This window comes from Odocoileus virginianus, chromosome 5, assembly GCF_023699985.2.
Source record: "Odocoileus virginianus isolate 20LAN1187 ecotype Illinois chromosome 5, Ovbor_1.2, whole genome shotgun sequence".
Lineage (NCBI taxonomy): Eukaryota > Metazoa > Chordata > Mammalia > Artiodactyla > Cervidae > Odocoileus > Odocoileus virginianus.
The window spans coordinates 13,299,409-13,318,776 of NC_069678.1; the positions used below are offsets into that span (position 1 = coordinate 13,299,409).

Sequence of the window (19,368 nt, forward strand, 5' to 3'; positions counted from 1 at the left end):
TGTCTGTCACTCTCCCTAGCCCCGTCAACCTATTGTCTGTCTCTAGCTGTCTCTGAGAGAGGAGACACTTCCTCCCCCCACAAAGCTTCTCTGTATAGTTGAGAAGTCCTTTCTGAAATCTAACTGCCATCCTTCTTGCTACCTTATTACGTCCAGGTTTTTTTTTTAAAAAAAATTTATTGGAGTCTAGTTATTTACAATATACATCCATTTCTTTCCCAGGGTACAGATGGCAGCCGAGTTTGTCTTCCAGTATCCTTCCATCCTTCTCCCGAACATTCTTTTGGGTCAGTCACCAGCTACTCATCTTTGGAGGTAAAGCACAGACACTTTTTTTCTGAAGCCCTCTTTTCTTCAGCTCCCAATCCCTTCTTTATTATTTTTTTTTCCAATCCCTTCTTTAAACCCCTCCCCATTCAGATGGCCAGCACTCCCTGAGCATGCCCTGCTCCATCCTGTGGAGGTGAGGGGATGTGGGTAGTGGGGAGGGGGCTTGACCCCATTGCTGACCTCAGGGCCTGTGCAAGCTCAGGGTTACCTGTGTGATCAGTGCGAGTGTGCAGGTCTCGGATCCAGGATTCCTGTGTGGAGTCTCTTCTCCCTTGTACTCGATAGTAGCCTCTCTGAGACCAGCATCTCAGGGGAGGAGAGAACAACCTTCCCCCCTCTTTTCTTCCTAAGCTGTGATTCTGCCAGCAACCATTAGGGGTCACTGTTGCCTCAGTCACCAATGACAGGCAGGGCAGGGGTGCGGTGGGATGCGCGGTCCTTGCTGCCCATGTCAGGATAGAGCACGGTGAGTTGTGGTTGTTATATAGAGATGGCCTTGCACAGACTCATACCCACTCCACTCATGCCTTAAGGAGCTGTGGTTTGCAGGACAGCTGCTGGAATGAGCAAGCGCTTAGAAGTATAACTCTCCCTAGACCTGCTGTGTGTGTGGCAGCATGCGGCATGGGAGCTCTGGCCGCAGGGGCCTGGATGCAGGAAACATTGGTACAGGATTCTAAAAAGCCTTGAGTCAGGCCCAGCCCCTTCTGCTATCACTCCCTTCAGCAAGGTTTTAAGTCATTCATCTGCAACTCCTCCCCTTCAGATGTCCTGATGGCACTGGCATAAGAGCCTGGAAACCAACTCCCAAGTGTTCCTTTAACATGCCTCCAGGGCATCTCTGCTCATGGGATGGCATAACAGTAGGGAGCCAGACACATAGACTCTGCTCTGACGTGTACCCTGCCCTGGCAGGGGGGCATCCAGCCTGGACTGGTAATGTCATCAAGACCCCTCCTCCCCCATCCCACGTTCTGCCCACCTCATGTCTGTAGTGGGAGACCCCAGGAAATGTCTATCCGGTGGAAACAGCGAGAGATGACCTAAAGATGAGGTGTGGGGGACGGGCTGGTGAGGCTGGGAGCCCAGATACAAAGGTTCCCCTGCCGGGCTCAACCACTTCTGGCCGCCTGAGCTGCAGATAATAGCAGGATTGTCCTGCTTCACTGCCATGGCAACCCCGGCTGCTCAGGTCCTCATGGAGGTGGTGTTTGACAGCAGTGTATTTATCCCATATCACTGCCTCAGGGTCACCACCTCAAGTCCCCAAGGAGGGAGGGAGGAAGTTCATCCAGTGTTAAGACCATATAGATGGAGAGATAATGGGCTGCCCGGGACCAGGGTACAGACAGACCTCGGCCTTTATTGTGCCTTCTCCAGTCTTCCCATGAGAGGCAGGGGTGGGGGGCAGGAGTGAGGGCAGGGAGGAAGCAAGGCTCTTAAAGCCTTAATAATCCCAGGGTAGGAGGGGGATTGAGGGGAAGGGCCTGGGAGAAGGGGTGAGTCTGCACCGAGGGAAGGCCCTGGAGAAGAGGAAGGGGGAGCACCAAGCTTGGGGTCCCTGGGTGAGGCAAAGGGGAGGCCGGGGAGAGGGCAGGCCTCCAGGCCAGGCTGGGAACCCACTCAGCCAGGGCCGTGCGTTCTCCCCCCACGCACTATGGCATGGCGCAGGGGGAGGGGGTGAGACACAGTGGCACAAAGAGTGATCATCTGGACGCTCAGCCCCAGCATCCCAAATACAGACAGAGATGCTTCCAGGCCCGAGTCTGGCGGCTTGTCTGGTTTCTAGCCTGTTGATGGCCCCAGATGTCCACAGGAGCTCCAAAACTGACGGTGGGGTCCCCAGACCCTGCCTTCAGAGCAAGCCAGCCTCTTGTTCTAGTCTGAGCAGGCTCTCACTCAGAACGTCTTGTCCACGGTCTAATCTCCGCTCCTGCTGTGGCCTTGTTTACTTTCTCCCGAGAAAACCTTTCCTGCCGTGACTCAGCTGTGGTCTCCCTGTCACCCCCAGCCTGCCCCGCTCCTGCTCTGGGTCTCCTTCTGCTGTCTCAGCTCGGGGCTGGGGTGTGGACGTCTCAGCCTCTCATGGCTGCAAAGCTTAGGTCCCTTCCTCTCTCTGTCCATGGGAGGCCAATCAGCCAGGGAACGGGGTGCCCCTCAGTGTCCTGGACCCCCATTCTGGGGGCTGAAGTCTGAGGAGGCCTCTTTTGGGGTTCGCGGGGAGTCAGGCTCTGCATCGGTGGGCGGCAGGGAGGCCCGGGCACCCCGGCATTCTGGGCTGTGATAGAAGGAAAGGAGGCGGAAGGAGGGCCTCAGCTCCTCCTGTATGCTGTCCAGGATGTGGGTAAAGGTGGGACGCAGGCGCGGGTTCTGCTGCCAGCAGCGCCGCATCAGCTCCTGCCTGGTGGAGGCAGGGGGCCGTGTCAGAGGGGTGCACGCCTCCTGCCTCCTGCATTGAGAGGGTCAGTCAGTGTGGCGGAGGGGGTCACGGAGGGGGTCATGGGAGGAGTATGTCTGCTCAGGTCTGTGCTGTGTTTAGTTGCTCAGTCGTGTCCGACTCTTCGTGACCCCATGAACTGCAGCCCGCCAGGCTCCTCTGTCCATGGGATTCTCCGGGCAAGAATACTGGAGTGGGGTGCCATGCCCTCCTCCAGGGGATCTTCCCAACCCAGGGATCGAACCTAGGTCTCCTGCACTGCAGGCGGATTCTTTAACAACTGAGCCACCAGGGAAGCCTACTCAGGTCACAGGGGAGTAAATGGGGGTTGCAGTGGGGATTTCAAATTGGAGGGATCAGAGCTGGGAACCAGAGACTCCCAAGGGGTGGGGCAGATGCGGGCAGGGCAGGGTTGAGGCAGGGCCAGGCTGGGGTGACTCACAGCTGAACGGGACAGCTCTCCAGCTCTTCCAGGACTCCACCGTCCATGACGAACTTGAGCACCTGTTCATTGGATAGGCCCTGGTAGGGTTGTTCAGCCAGGGTCACGATCTCCCAGAGCACCACGCCGAAGGACCTGGGAGGACAGGGAGGAGGGCCTGAGCCCCGCATGCTTCATGCAGCTCAGCACACCCTCGGGAGTGCATCCCAGACCCTGCCTCCACACCCCTGAGCCCCCTGCTCCAGCCGGGCCCCACCAGACGTCAGAGTGGGTGGTGAAGATTCCATCTTTGAGGGACTCGGGGGCCATCCAACGCACAGGCAGCAGCCCCTTCCCGCCCTTGCGGTAGTAGTCTGTCTCGTACACATCTCGAGTCATCCCGAAGTCTGGAAAGTGAGGGTGCACGGGGTGTGGGGTGGCAGAGCCATTCACCAGCTCCTGCCCCAGGAGTACCTCTCCCAACCCCTGCCACCTCCACAGTCTCCAAGAATCCCAGAATGTAAGGACTCCAAGGACCTCAAAGATCATCCCATCCAAATCCTGCTGTCCTCAGACGGAGAGACTGAGATGCAGCTCAGGGGGCGATCAGGGACAGAGCTGTGGGACAGGCCTGGGTCTTCTCACGACTTGCTTGGGGAAGTCTCTCTACCCAGGCTGCCCCCACCTGCCTGGCCCCCTCCGTACCCCCAATCTTGACGGTGAAGTCCTGGGACACCATGCAGTTCCGGGCTGCCAAGTCTCGATGCACAAACTTGTTGGCAGCAAGGTAGGCCATGCCATCCGCGATCTCACCAGCCATCTGGATCATATCTCCCAGTGCTGGCCGTGGGAGCCCAGGGTTGTTCTAGAACCAAGAGACGGGCTGGTGAAGCAGGAACTTGAAGCTGTACTCCCACACAAGGATTATGCCTTCAACTCCCCAAGTCCCTTCTAATTCCTCACCCAGCCCCTCACCCAGAAGCTTCCTGGTCCCCACCTCTGCCTCGGGCCGCAGAGATCGAAGATGGCTCTTGAGATCCCCTCGGGTCATTAACTCCATGATGACCAGAGTTGGCTGGCCCTGAGACACCACACCCAGGAGACGAACCTGGCACGGAGAAAGAGCCTGGTTGCAGGTCTACCCAGCTCCCTTTGACCCACCTGGCCAAAACCTTGTTATGCTGTGACCACAACCTGACTCAGACACCAACCCTCCTAACCCTAGCCATGACCATAACCCTCATCTTGACCTAACAATGACCTTGACCCTAACCCATGATCTTTTTTAAAATAAAATATATTTATTTGGTTGCCACTGAGTCTTAGTTGTGGCACATGGGATTTTTTTTTTTTTTAAGTTGATGGCATGCAGGATCTTTAGTTGTGGCATCTGGGATCTAGTTACCTGACTAGGGATCGAACCTGGACCCCCTCCATTGAGAGCGTGGAATCTCAGCCACTGGACCACTAGGGAAGTCTCCCTAATCCATGACCTTAATTGTATTTATCATCTCAGTCTTCATGACTGGCTCAATTCTGACCTTGATTTCAGTCACCCTCTTAATAATGCTCTGAACACTCAGTATTGACCTTCAACCATGACTGATCTCAGCCCTAGCCATGATCCTATTATAGCCCTACCGTGACTTTTACTCCAGTCAGGATCCTAACCACAGTCCCAGTCGTGGACTTGATGGTGCCCTGACCTTGTCTTTGGTCTTTTCCCTCTAACCATATGACCTTCATCCTAATTTTGACCCTGACATTGGACTTGACCTTTCCTTACCACATGGTGACACTTGAATGCCTTCATGACAGAGGCTTCCTTGAGGAACTCAATGCGTTCTCGTGGGCTGGCCAGCTCATTCACGGTCTTCAGGGCCACCGGTGTGGGCTCCTCTCCAACCTCAAGTCCTTGTGCCAGCCCCTCGTATACCATCCCGAAAGAGCCCTGGCCCAGTTCTCGGATTATGGAGATCTGCTCCCGAGGCACCTCCCACTCATCAGGGATATACACTGAGAGGAAGTGGGGGGTCACAAGCAAGGATACTGCTCTCTGCCACACCCCCACCCACCCTCTTCTCTTCTGAAGGGCTCAGGTTCCAAGGCTGCCTTCTCCGAGGTGGCCTGGAAGTCTGTCTCTTCTCCCCTCCAGTCTCCCTTTCCCACACCACCTGTCCAGCCACCCCCAGACCTACTGTGAGAGGCACTGAAGTATTCTGGATTCACAGAGGCATACAGGGTGCTGTTTCTGCAATGGGAGGTGAGGGGGGTCAGCCTGGAAGGGTCCTCGGGAAGGAAGGAGCCATGTCAGAGGACAAGGAAGAGGGATATTCCAAGGAGGAAGGAAGTTACTGATCCTATTTTAGCTCTGGTCAGGGTGACCCCTGGGGAGCCCCAAGGACTTCCCAAGCTAGTCTTGGTCCTAGTCCTGGGATCTGGGGTCTGACAGGCTGGGCATAGGGAGGACAAGAGTAGTGAAGCTCTGGCTTCCTCAGCTAGTCCTCAAAACCAGCTAATCAAAGTCCTGTCCTCAGTTCCCCCTCATATTCAGCTCCAGGAGGATCTGACATCAAGGAGCCCAGGACACATCCTGAGATTTCCTGCTTATTTCTCTGCTATAATTGGACCAGTTTCATTAGCTCTCAGGCTGAGAGTGTGGTGACCAACAGTCCCAGGATGCCCAGACTGAGGGGTTTCCCAGAATTTGGGACTGTTACTACTAAAATCAGGAAAGTTCCGGGAGAACGTGGACAAGTTGGTCACCCTAATTAAAAAGTATGTATCTTTCCTCGAGGTATGTCAATGCCCCCAGGGGAAGAGTTACTGTTTCTAAGGAAGTCCTTTTTGCTGTCTCATTTACTACCATCTGATGGCACTGATGTTATGATGAGGGCTCAGAGAAGAAGGGGGTTGGGAATCAGTGGGACTTGTCATCACCTCTTCTTGCTGTAGAAGAAACCAAGAGCAGCAAGAATGATGAGCAGCATGAGCCCCACAGGGGTGACGGTGAGAAGGACGTGCAGCCCCCCGGAGTCTTCCTCCTCTGGTGGCCAGAAGACAGCAGAGGGTCAAAGATGGAGAAGTCAGAAAAAAAGAAAAAAATAGTGATAATTGTAAAAAGATGGTGAAGTCAAGGACACAGTGGGAGATGAGGATGCGGGGCGGATGGGGTGGAAGGTGGGGAGGCCTGTGGTTTCCACAATGGGAGATGTGGGTGGGGGCCCAGGTGGGGGATGTTTGGGAATACAGGTCTGAGACAGAGGCCTGCATACCTGGGCCAGGGATGTAGAAAGCGACACTGTCTGTCCAGGAGCCGTTGCCAGCCAGTGAGGTTGCCCGAACTCTGGCAGAGTAGTTTCCAGGAGGCAGCAGGGCCAGGTGGACACCCCCAAATTTGGCATATCGCAGGCGGGACACACACAGCACTGTGGCCTCCTGAGGGCAGCACAGAATAGCTGGCTGGGAAGAGGATGGAGGGACAGACTGGGGCTAGGTTAGGGTATCTCCTGGGGTGCCTACCTCTCCCAGGCGGCGGTACTTGATTTCGTACTTGAGGATGAGTCCGTTGGGGTCCGGTGGCTCGAGCCAGCGGAGGAGAACACTGCTCTTGCTGGCTGCCTCCCAGGCCACTTTTCCTGGGATACCATCAGCCTCTCCTGCAGGAGAGGCCATCAGGCAACCCGACTACAATTATTTCTTCTCACCTTCGTGTTCAAACGCAAGGGGGCTAAACTGGGAGGTTCCAGGAAACTCTGGGATTGTGGGGACTGGCAGGAGTGAGCGGGGAGATGCCCTGAGGTTGGAGGGGGCAGGGAGGTGGGAGGCTGGCAAACTGGCTAGTTAGAGCACTAATTAGATAGGGTCCTGGGGGTCGGCGTGGGGCGGGTAGAGCTGGGGGAGGGTCACCTACTGTGGGGCATGGTGCGTGCAAAGACGAAGGTGGCCGCGCTGCAGCCCACGGTGTGCGCCGCGTGGTTGCAGGCATGGATGTCGATCCGGTACTCTGTGAAGTGGCGCAGGCCACTCAGCACCGCTCGCTCCCGGGGCACTTTGTCCTCTTGGATCTTGAAATCCGAGCTGTTTCCCCCAAGCCGGAGGGCCTCGGCTGCCCGTCGGCTCCTCCCTGAGTCCCTAGAGAGGGCGCAAGTCAGAGCCATGGCCCCGCCTCGGCAGCCGCGCTTCTCGGCCCCTGCTCCGCCCCCCGCTCACCTTTGAGGGCTCTTATTGATGGATGTCACCTTCCAAGGGGATCTGGAAAGACCAGAGAGGGCCCTGTCAGGCTCGCCTGGAACGCGCCTCAGTGCCCTCTGCAGGGGCGCACCGCCTTCAAACCCACCCACCACCTCAGGCCCCGCCCACAACCCCTCCCCACCCTCCCCTCCCTTCACAAGCCCCGCCCATCAGCACCCTGGACTCCCGCCCGGCTTTCTCGCGCCGAGACTCACTTGGGAATGGTGATGGCGTTGTGTAGAAAGTTTTCAAACTTCTTCTGGAACGATGCCTCCTGTGCCTCCAGCGGTGGTAGGATCTGCCCAGGAGGTGGGTGCTGGCAAGGGCAGCAGCCAGGCTCCCTGTCGGCCTCGAGTTCCCCGTCTTCTCGGTCGAAGCGGGGGTCGTTGTTGCTTGTGGGCAGCCGCAAGCCTGGAGGGGCGGCGGGGAAGGAAGTAGTTAGACCGTCAGCGCTCGCGGCCCGACACCCCAACCCCTCTGGGCCGCGCCTCCTCCCTGCGCACCACGGTGGCAGTAGTCATTGAGGTAGAGGTCGCTGTCCTCTGCCAGACGTTGCCACAGCACCAGGTAGTAGGTGATGTTTCCGTTGCGCTGGATCGGTGGCTTCCAGCGCACCAGCAGGTGGGAGGACGAGTTGGACGTGGAGATAACGTCCTGGGGCACTGTGGGCGCTGAGCGTGGGAGGAGGGTACAACTGAGGGACTGCAGATCCCCCTTTTAAACACTGTCTGGTAATGGGCCCTTCTCTCGGGGGTCCGGCCGCCCAGCCTCTGCGGGCCAGGTGTTCAGTGACCCAGCTTCTCTATTTCTGGTGCCCATGGTCTTCCATTCTCACCAGGGTCCAGGCATCTAGCTCCCACCCCCCTCAAAGGCTTCAGCCTACCTGCAGGTAAGGTTCGGAGGTAGACGATGGGGCTTTGCGCTCCTTGGTGGGGGCTGTCCTCCGCTGTGGTCAGTGTGATGGCCCGTACAAACACAGCATACTGTGTCCAGGGTTTGAGCGGGGCTAGGGTCACCCCCGGCTCCTGGGTGCGGCTGAGGGGCAGCTCCACATCCAGTAGGTTCCAGCTCTGGGCCCCACAGGCATCTGGACCTATGTACTCTGTGGCATTCTGGAATGGGCTGAACAACCCATCCCTGGAGTTGAGGGGCAGCTCATTTAGCCCTGCCCCCTCTTCTCTGAATCACTCCAAGACTGTCACTGTCATTCTTCTCCCAGTGTGTACAAGGGCATTCAGAAACAGATGTGGATCTGCCCTTTGGGGCTGGTGCCCTATTGGCATGACTCACGCACTCAGTGGATCTGCTAAGAGCTGAAATTGAGCCATGATCCACAGTATATAGGGCTTCCCTGGTGTCTCAGACAGTAAGAATCCTCCTGCAGTGTGGGAGACCTGGGTTCCATCCCTGGGTTGGGAAGATCCCCTGGAGAAAGGAATGGCTACCCTCTCTAGTATTCTTGCCTGGAGATTTTCATGGACAGAGAAACCTGGCAGGCTATAGTCCATGGGGTTGCAAAGAGTCAGACACAACTGAGCAACTAACACACACACACACACAGACACAGACACACACACACTCCACAGTATATATCTCTAAGGAAGCACAGCCATAGCCACACTGCAAGGCAGATGCCAGTGGAGTTTCCTGAAAAACCTCTAAGACTGTCTGCCCTTTGAGTCCAAAGACAGCCATGTACAGTCATGCAGAATGTGAGCTGCACAAGCCAGAGGTTGGGAGGTGGGTTTACATTGCGCTCCTTGTTAGCACTCCTCAATATGTGGACCAGAAGATTCAGCATTACCTGGGAGCTTGTTAGAAATGCAGATTTACAGGCCCTGCCCAGGACTAATGGAATCAGAATCTTTGGGGGTGGGGCTCAGGAATCTGTTTTTAACAAACTGTCCAATTCGTCATACTAGAGTCCTTCATCTTCTACTGAGGCCTAGGAGAGCCTTGGCCCTGTGTGTAGATTTCTTTCCCCCACTCCCAGGCCAGGCCCTGTGTGCATGTGTCTGTGTACTAAGTTGCTTAGCTATGTTATGACTCTCTGTGACCCCATGGACTGTGGACTGTAGCCCGCTAGGCTCCTCTGTCCATGGACTTTTCCAGGCAAAAATATTGGAGTGGGTTGCTGTTTCCTACTCTGGGGGATCTTCCCGACCCAGGGATCAAACCTGTGTCTCCTGCTTGGCAGGCGGATTCTTTACCACTGTGCCGCCTGGGTTCCCTTAGGCCCTGTGCTAGTGAGCAACTAAGATCTCTGCATTTTATCTTATTTTTTTTAAATTTTTTTTAGTTCTACCACTTTATTGCTACCAACCCATCTCCCTCCAGCCTCGTGCACACATGCTCAGTCATGTAATCCCATGGACTTCAGCCCGTCAGGCTCCTCTGTCCATGAACTTTCCCAGGCAAGAATACTGGAGTGGGTTGCCATTTCCTTCTCCAGATCTCTGCATTTTAATTCACAGGAAATTATTCCAAACCAGGTAGTTCCCATCTTCCATCTACCATAAAGGGCAACAGTACTCTTCACTCCATCTCTCTCTTCTAAAGATTTCTATTTTTGATCCTAGCCATGCTTTGGGAGAAGTCCTTCCTGTGGTCTAACCACTGTCCATCCTGCTATGGTCGGTACATTCTCTCCAAAGAAAAGAGCAGTTGGTTCTTGGTTGTCCCTGCTACCGCCCTTCCTCAGGCTTTAATGAAATGCTGGCAAAGATGTGGATAAAACTGGCCAAATTAGTGGGTACTTCCCAAACCGCTGCTGGGGCAGGAGCATGTGGTCAGTACAAAACATTAGCATAGTGAATTGAGCTTTAATTATCCAAGTCTTCCCAGCAGGGCGCCTCTCCTGGGCTTTCAGAAATCCTGACTATCCTCTCTTATAAAACTGGGGCACGGAGGGATGAAGAAGGTGAAGGGAGAGCCAGACGTGAGTCTTGCAAGGGAGCGAGACTCGGGGTTCCTGGCTTTCTGGCTTTCCACAGCCCCGCAGGGCTCTGCCCTCACCCACGTGCGGTTAACAGATTGGCCTGGTCAGGCTCTGACCCCCAACCCGCTCTGGCCCCGCCCCGCCCCACCCCACCCCACCCCACCCCACCCCACCCCACCCCACCCAGTGACCCCGCCCCTCGCTGGCCCCACCCATTAACCCCGCCCCTCTCTGGCCCCGCCCCCACTCACGACTCCTTGTAGTACACTATGAAGCTGAGTAGGTCGCGAGCCTCAAGCGGTTCGTAGCGCTCCCATCGCAGCAAGATGCGATGGGCCTCCGTCACGTTGGACACAAAGCGCAGAGTGCGAGTCTGGCCTGGGTGGGGAAAAGGCGAACACCTGCTTTTGACCATGTTGAGAGCACCTGCTTGAGCCGCCTACTCCCAAGCCCCCGCCCTGACCCCACAGCACCCTACCACTAACGTGGCCTCCGAAGAGAACTTATCCCATCGTTCCCTTCAAGCCTCCCCTCCACCCGGGAGCGTGTCTGGTGTGTTTTAGTGTGTGTGTGTGTCTGAGTGTTCCTTGAGGTCCCCCCTCTCCCTGCCAAGGCGCCAGGACTTGGGGTGTCGGGCCTTACAGGCAGCTCGGTCTCCGTTGGTGCGGGGGTTGATCTCAGCCTTGTTTTGCCGTCCCTTCGTGCCAGTCACCTCCTCCAAGCGGTAGATGTGCTCCAGGCAAAGTCGTGGGTTGAAGGCGAAGTATATCTTGCCCACAGGAATGGTGAGCCCTGCAGCCACCCAGGAACCCAGCTGCTGTAGGTTCTGGTTATCCAGCACGTACAAGGTGTAGTTCCTGGGGGAGGCCAGGGGACCTTGCTCTGCACGGCAGGTGGGGGCAAGGGATGAGGAAGCGTGTGTCTTATGGGCTCTTCCTGAAGGGGCTGCGCTGGGGGCACAGGGGAGGAGGGGCGCATAGCCGCCCACCCACACCGGTACCCGTGAGGCATTAGTACACACCCACTCTGTGCCACTGACCAGGAGTGTGACGTCCAGCAAGTCACCCACGTTCTGTGTCTTTCTCATTAGTGAAATGGGGTCAACAGTTTTTCCACCTTCTTCCTTCCTGCATCTCACATTAACTGAGCACCTGCTCTGTGCCAGGCTCTGTCCTGGCTTTGGGGACACAGGGCGGAGTGAGACTCAGCTTGGGGCTATGCCTTTCCAGCTGGAGTGGGGACACCCTGGGGGGTACGCGAGAAACCACTTGGCTGGATGATAATTTAAAACATTATTTTGAAAAATCCTGGCTACATTAAGGGTAAGCTTCGACTGGTAGAGGTAGGAATGGGTTTCAAACCAAGGCAGTTTGCTCTGCAGCTAAGAGGATCAGATGACAACAATTATAGGCAATCCATATAGGGTGATATGTAAATATAATTGTATGTATTTTGTTTCAGGCTGTTTTAAGTGCTTTATACATAACAGCTTCAGTAATATTCTCAACAGCCCTAAGAAATAAGTAGTGTTATGTTAACCCTATTTTATGGATGAGAAAGTTGAGGACCAGAGAAGTTAACCTAGTTAACATAGTTAGTAAGTAGCAGAGCTGGTTCCCACACACTTGACTACAGTTTTGGGAATGTTGGGAAGGAGATATGATAGAGGAAACTATTTCTGATCCCTTACCCATCCACCATGGTGTCCCCCCGGATAAGTTTGAGGTTCTTGAAAAAGCCTAGGGACACGAGGGCAAAGGAGTGCTTGATTTTGAGGAAGCCAGTGATGGTCTCTACCAGTCCCAGACTTCGCTGCAGCTCCAGCTCCAGGTTATCTGGGGATGGGGAAGACAGGACTGGAGCAGGGGCAAGGAAAGTGATGGGTCCATTGTGGAGGAGCTGACTGGGGGCCCAGGGAAGGGGGCCCTCAGGGCAGGGACCCAGGATGATGGAAAGTGGTGCTTTAGCTGGGTCATTGTAAGGGGTGTGGCCAGGAGGAAGGGTGTGGCTTTGAGGAAGGCACTAACAGCCTTGACGAAGGTTGAGGATGAGGCTCCCTTCCACGTGGGTGCAGCCCACCAGATCCTGTGCTGCCTGGACAGAGTCGATGGTCTTGGTGCCCACTTTGCACTCTTTGGGGCACAGCCCCTCGCATTTGTGGCAGAATATGCTAGTAGGGGCAAGCAGAGGATGTGGCATGAGCCCTGGACCAGTGAGGGCCTCCTCACTGCTCCAAGGGTGCCCCCCACCCATCCAAAACTCACCTGCTGTCATTACGGGTGAAACCTGGAGGGCACTGGGCCAGACAACTGCCCTGGTGGATGCCGAAGGTGGAGGCACGGCCAGGCACAGAGCGCAGGCTGGCACAGCGCTCCGCTGTGACACAGCGCCAGGACTCATGCTGGTAGGTGCCTGGTGGGCAGGCCCGGTGGCAGGCGCCCCGGAAGTAGAGATGGCGGCAGGCGACACAGGCACGGGGGTCTTCTGGCCGGCTGCAGCCTCCCAGGCATTCGGTGTGGCAGCACTCGCCCCTGACTGTGCAGGCCAGCCCACGGGCACAGGGGCACACTGCGGGCAGAGTGCTGCGTTAGACCTTTCCTGCACCTCCTTGGCCCTGCCCCACCCTCTCCCCAAGGGCTAACACTCTTGGTCTGCACCCAAATCCATCCAATTCAGACGACACTGGTTGCCAACTCTTCCTCGGGGACTCTTGAAGATACGGACCATGGCCCCTCTTTGTGACTCCCCACCTCCCACAGTGCCTAACCAGGGGTACTGGAACTCAGGACCAAGCAGTGACCTTGTCCATCAGGGCTCCCGCTTCCCAGCCTGCTGTCCTGTCTAGGCCTGGTGCCCAGATCATCGCTGGGCATGGGGCCAAGGTGAACCAGCCAGCTTCTCTTGAGGAGTGAGGACTAGGGCAAGGTGGACCTGGCAGTGTGTGGGAGAAGGGGCCATCCCTGGTCATTTGATCCTGGCCTCTGCCCATCCCTCCTCCCTCTTCAGTCTCTGCCCTAGGTGGAAGGTAGCCCCGAGCAGACGTGCAGGGGTTGGGGCTGGGTGCCAGGAGCCTGGCTCCTTTGCACAGTGGCAGCTGGATGTGTCTCTGGGAGCGATGCGTGTGGCAGGGGTCAGCCAGGGCGTGTTGACACTATACACAAGAGAGGACATGCAGCAGCTGTGTTTACAGCCAACAGGGAGACAGCGGGGGTGGGGGCACAGTGGATACAGCAGGGATCTGGTTACTCTTCTGCCCTGATGCTGAGGCACTGGGGTGAAGAGAGCTGACCCTCCAGGGGCTGCATGGAAGGAACCCCAGATCTGCTCCAAACCTCTCAAGGTTCCCTTTCCCTCCTCTATAACCTTCACCTCCTCCTCCAACCATTCCTGCCTTATTCCACCCTTCCTTTTCTCCACTCTTTCCTTCTGCTTCCCCTCCAGGCACCTTACCTCCTAAAAAAGATCCCACATCACATATTTGTCCCCACCTGTCCTGTTCCTCATCTGTCACCTCCTCCTTTCTTCTTCTTCCACCCAGCTCCCAACCTCCCCATTTCAGTACTGCCAGCCTGGACTATGGCCGTTTGTACCAGAAACAGAACTAGCTACCATGGTCCAGGCACTGTTGTAATGTTTTACAGAACAGTTCATTCCTCATCACAATGCTATAATCATTTTACAAATGAGGAAATCGAGGCACAGAGAGGCGAAATGAACATAGCCAGTAAGTAGTAACGCTGAGATTCAAACCCAGGACAGTCGGCTTCGCTCTTGACCTCTGCCTCATACTGCCTCTTGGGCAGCTGCCTTGAATCCAGTCATGCTCCTCTTCTCCCCATATTCAACTTATACTTTCTTTTACTGTCTCCATGACTACCTGATACTGTCTTGTGCCTGCCCCTTGACTACCTGATGCTACGCCAGTTATTTAACTTTTCTGAACCTCAGTTTCCTCATCTACAAAACTGGAATAAAGACAGTACCTCCCTCATAGGATGCATGAGAGTTAGTGTCAGCAAAGCACTGACACACACCATCTTATGGTTGCCCGGCGCCATCTGCCTCTGCCCTCCCTGTGCTCCCTGGCCCTATTCTGCGCCAGTGCCCACCTTTCTGGCAGTGACTTGAGGTCCAGCACCTGTAGTCGGCGTGCCCGCTGAAGGTGGTCCTGGCACAGGGCTCACCGGTGGCGCCCAGCAGGCCGGGGCACACATCAGCACACTCCTCACCCAGCTTGTTGCCCACAATGTGGTTGGCACCAGGTGAAGGCTGCAGCAGACCCCAGTCAATGGTGGAGAGATGGCAGAGCTCCTGGTTCTTCTCCACACGCACAGCCCCACGCAGCACGGCCCCCAGCGCCGGCAGCCCCACATCCCGCATGTGTGGCATCTCGAAGATGACCAGCGCGTAGCCCAGGAAGAGGCGGGCACCGCGGATGACCGCCAGGTTGGGGAAGAGGTCACGCAGGCTCTCCAGGCCATAGACCCGGAAGAGCAGCAGGTAGTCGGTGACCTGGGTGAGGCGTGGGAAGCTGAGGCCACGGAAGTCCTCGCCGGTGGCTGTGAACATGAGCAGGATCTGCAGGTGGCCCTCCACCACACTGCAGTTTTCCAGCCGCCGCAGCTCTGCCACCTCTGAGCGGATGTCCAGGCTGGGGCACACTGTGGGTACAAGTGGCAGGTAGCCATTAGTACAGCTTGGGCCAAGCGCCCCATCCTGCCCTGGCAGCTGGGGAGGAGGGAACCACACTGGGAGGGGACATTAAGGCAGAGTCAGGCTCTGCTGTGGGTGTGGGGGGAACCCCCTCTCTGAGCCTCAGAGGCTTCATCCGCAGCTTGGAGGATCCCCACCAGAGGGGCCCACCTGGGCAAAAGTGAGCCCCCGACCTTCCCCCCCAAACTCACGTCCCCTTCTCAGTTGACTGCAACTTCCTTCTTGCAGTCAGACTCCAAAGCGAAAGCCTCCATGATTCCTTTCCTTCTCTACCCCCCACACCCCGTGAGCTCCACCTTTAAAAATATGCCCAGAACCACCTTCACTGCTTTCACCGTCATCTTCTCCTGACTTTACAGTAATAGCTTCCTAAATGGTCTCCCCACTTCCGCCCTCTCCCCTCTCCCTTCTATTCTCCACTCTACAGCCAGAGTGGAAACACATCATACAAGTTGGATCACACCCCTCTACCGCTCCAACGCCCCAGTGGCCTTCATCTCATGGGTGAAAAGCTGAAGTCCTTACCACAGCCTACAGGGCCTCTGCACTTCTCCCACTTTATCCCCTCTTTCTCTCTTCTTCAGAGACACCGGCTGTCTTGTGGTTTCTCAAACAAGCCTGCCAAGCTGCTGCCTTGGGGTCTTTGCACCTTCTGCTCCCTCTGGCTAGAACCCTCTTCCCTCTCAAAGGCTCTTCACCTCTTGGAAGTCTTTGCTCAGATGTCACTTTCTCAGTGAGAACTTCTCTGATCACCCTATTACCTCCTACTCCCTTTCCTACTTAGTTTTTCTTCAAATGCTTAGCACTGGCTAATATATAATTTACCCAATTATTTTGTTTATTATAAGCTCTAGAAGGGCAGGGATCACCATGTAATTCATTGCTGTGTCCTTGGTGCCTGATATAGTGCTTGGTGCAAAATTGGTGCTCAGTACATATTTGATGAAGGAATGAATGAATGAATTTTGTGACTAAGAAGCAATAGTCTGAGCTTCATACACTCCCCTTCTCTCCCAGGCTTAAGGAAGCTAGAACCTTGGTCCCAGCATCTGTTTACTCTCAAAGGAACATTCCATGGCTCCCCATTGCCAAAAGTTCAAGTTTAAATTCTTCAGCCTGACATTCCAGGGCACTGATAAACTGGGCCCCACTAATACCTTAGTTCCTTGGCCTACTAACCCCTCAGTTCTTGTCCTGAGAGCCTCAGGTCAAGCCCCCCTTCCCTGACCCCCGACCCTGAGTTAATCACTTCCCCTTCAGGCTCAGCACTCACACCAGATCACCTGGGGTATGGCCACAACACTGCTTTCTGTCTCTGTCACCACTTCCAAGGAGGGACTCTCCTGTGGTTGGGGCCCTTGTCAGTCACCATACTGCTCAGTTCAGGGCAGGAAGCACTGGGCACTCAGGGGTTGTGAGTTGAATCTATGGCATCTGGATCCCAAGCCTATTCCTCCCTCAGGGAACTGGGTGTGTTTGGATTTTTTCGGGTCCCAGGACCCTGGCCCCATTTTTCTTTCTTTCCCCGAGTCATCTAGGACAATTCCCCTAATAGGTTGGATACCTGGTTCCTGTTCTCACTTCTTCCAAGGATACTTTCCATGGTCCTCACTCAGAGAATTCAGTTCTGAATCTTCTGGTTTGCCAGTCAAGTCCTGCTAACGTCTCCAGCGTCCGCTCCCTCCCCTCCTACCCAGCCCTCAAGCAACATGGCAGGCGTCTTGAATACCCCGGTCCATCCCCTGATGTTTTAAAGGGGGTGGGCAGGCTGGGCTGGCTCCCTGGGGCTTACTTCATGCCTTCTGCCTGTTGTCATTAATGGACCCTGTGCTCAGCTTTAGCCGGCAACTGTGTGTCTGAGCACTTGGAGGTACACATGCACACACACAAAGAGAGGGGGTGAGAAAACACTTCTCATCCCTCTAGGCAAAGGCCAATCAGGCTCTGCAGGCAGATGGGGGGTTCTTTCAGGAGCCCACATGCCACTTCCCATCATGCCCTGGCCTCTCTAGGGCTCCCCTGATGGGAGTCATTTGGAAAAACAAATCTAGCGACCTTCACAGGTTAACCCCTGCCTGCCTCCACTCCAGACATGGCCCTGTGCAGAGCTGCACTGGGAACCAGACATCTGGGTCCCCTGACCAAACACTTCCCTCCCCCACATCCCAGGGGCATGCTCTTGTCCTGATAACTGTGCTCCTGGCTGGCATCTGCTATGCCCTGTCTTGGGGCAGCAGTGGAGGAGGGGAGGGGTGCAGGCGGTGGGGCTGGGGCTTGCAGGCAGTGCCTCTGGAACCAGCAGTCTTCTGGGGACTGCATACCCCAACCCATTCACATCACCCCTCTGTCTCTACAGGAAGGGGAGACTCTGCTCTGCCCCTGGAAGCCCCCAGTCTGAGGGCATCACGTGACCCCTGAGGCACAGAGCCCCGGATTCCTGAGCTCCCTCAGTCTGGGAGGAAACAGTGGGTTTGGGGAGAAGTTCATCTCTTACTCCTTCCGCCTCTGAATCTTTCACTCTCAGCATTTTTTCCTCTCCCTTCCAAGTCCCCAGGACCCCCATGAGAGCCACTTCGTCTAGGTGGTCCCGTCCCCCCAAACTACACAGTGTTTAGCCTGGGGACTAATTTAAAGCAGCCCCCTAGCCCAATGGATGGGCCCTCAAAGTGGGGGACCCAGGACAGGACCCAGAGGCAGGAGTTCAGGACATCAGTCTAGCTTGACCTTTCAGTTCTCTGAGCTTCAGTTTCCTGTCTGCACAGTGGCTTCAGTTACTTAATGGTGCCTAGTTCTCAGCTCCTTCCCATCCTGGCCCCCTTTCCCATTCAGCGGTTCTAGAAATGACCTCTTTCCCTGGTGGGAAGTCCTTCTGAGAGCTACCCCCAGTCTTCATGTCACAGTAGGGAAATAGATGCATTCTGGGAGGAAATTCAGTGTTTGGCCTCCCAGTCTGCTGGGAGGGAGATGGGGCTCCAGGAGACAGGGCTGGGGACTCACCTTCTCTCGTGTCCAGGCCAAATCCCAAGGAGAAGAGGATTGCAAGCAGGCAGGCTACCCATGGCCACAGACTGGGCACTGCCATTGTCCTGGTCCTGTCTGGTGCCCAGTTCTGGCTCCCGTCCAGATGGCTCCAGGGAGTAGAGGGTCTGCCGGGTCCTAAGGGACACAGAGATGCCGGCTTCAGAGGGAAAGGGAAGGGGAGGGAAGGGAAGGGGCAGAACGACAAAGGATCCTGCATAGAGATGGCAGGAGACAGAAAAGAAGTAATGAGAGCCACAGACACACAGACAGTGACAGGCTGCTGGAGCCGGAGACTCAGTGTGAACCCCGAGACAGAGAAATGGGGACGGAGATGCAGACAGCAACCGGGAGACTCAGGCTTCCAGGGGAAAAAAGTCATACGGGGTGCTGAGCAAAAGACAACGCCAGAGGCCTGGTCAACCCCGAGGGCGGGGGCAGAAGCCCGGGGAACAGGCCGAGGAGAGCAGTGGGGGTCCCGGGTTGCGCGGGACTCTCCGGGGAGAGTCTCCCTGGATCCCTCTGGGCGCGCTCGGCTCCCCAGCGCCAGCTGGCCGCGGTGCCGCGGTATCTCCCAGGGCGGCACGCAGGGGCCGCGCCCAGTTCCCGCTTCCCCGCCCCAGACCCAACGGATTGGTTTACTGGTACCTCTCGGCTCTCTCGGCCTCTCCCGTCAAGCCAAAATATTTAGCCTGACAACTCAAGGGTGGACAGGTCTGTTGGGGAAATAAGGCCAAAATACCGGGGGATGGTAGGCCTAGAACAGAACTCCCCCCAACCCCTCTGCAGCTGCGGTGGGTCCCTCCACCCCTGCCCCTGAGGACTTCTCCCAGGTGGGGCGCACGGCTAGCCCGAGCGGCAGGAAGCAGCCCCCACCCCCAGGGAACGGGTGGTTCTGAGTTCTGCCACCCGCTGCCTTGACACCTGCGGGGTAACTAACTGAGCTTGAAACCTGGCAGTTATACGACCCGTCTCCGGAATAGCCAAGCCCCTCGCTTCTCCGAGGCCCTCGCAGCCTCCTTAGGAGGCTTTTGGCACGAGGCTCTGTCCCAGTTAAGTCCCTTGGTTCCAACCAAAATCGCCGTGGAAAGGGCAATCACCCCGTGGGCTCCGCCTCTGTCTTGTCACCTTCCTGAATTCGGGCTGCTCGGTGGGTCGGTCTCTGTCTCTGTCATGGGGAGGTGGGGGGAAGATGTGTTCTGGGGCCCTGGTGGGGGAAACTCTCCCCTCGGAGGGCTTCCTTCGTGGGTTCCTTTAGCGTCCCTCGCCCAGGACCCC

At 56.1% G+C, this 19,368-nt stretch overlaps 1 protein-coding gene across 1 annotated transcript; it reads right to left on the reverse strand.

Moving 5' to 3' along the window:
• Positions 1 to 1,668: 1,668 nt before the first annotated feature.
• Positions 1,669 to 18,154, reverse strand: INSRR (insulin receptor related receptor). Its single transcript, XM_020910848.2, has 22 exons — positions 18,070 to 18,154; positions 14,469 to 15,020; positions 12,624 to 12,927; positions 12,387 to 12,529; positions 12,050 to 12,194; positions 11,002 to 11,216; positions 10,611 to 10,737; positions 8,305 to 8,543; positions 7,925 to 8,092; positions 7,637 to 7,832; positions 7,401 to 7,442; positions 7,102 to 7,322; positions 6,711 to 6,847; positions 6,464 to 6,626; positions 6,129 to 6,234; positions 5,387 to 5,439; positions 4,975 to 5,204; positions 4,186 to 4,296; positions 3,894 to 4,053; positions 3,466 to 3,595; positions 3,210 to 3,344; positions 1,669 to 2,731 (listed from the first exon to the last, which is right to left on the reverse strand). Exons 1-22 carry the CDS (start codon positions 18,152 to 18,154, stop codon positions 2,488 to 2,490), a joined length of 3,906 nt encoding a protein of 1,301 aa, XP_020766507.2. The 3' UTR covers positions 1,669 to 2,487.
• Positions 18,155 to 19,368: the final 1,214 nt, after the last annotated feature.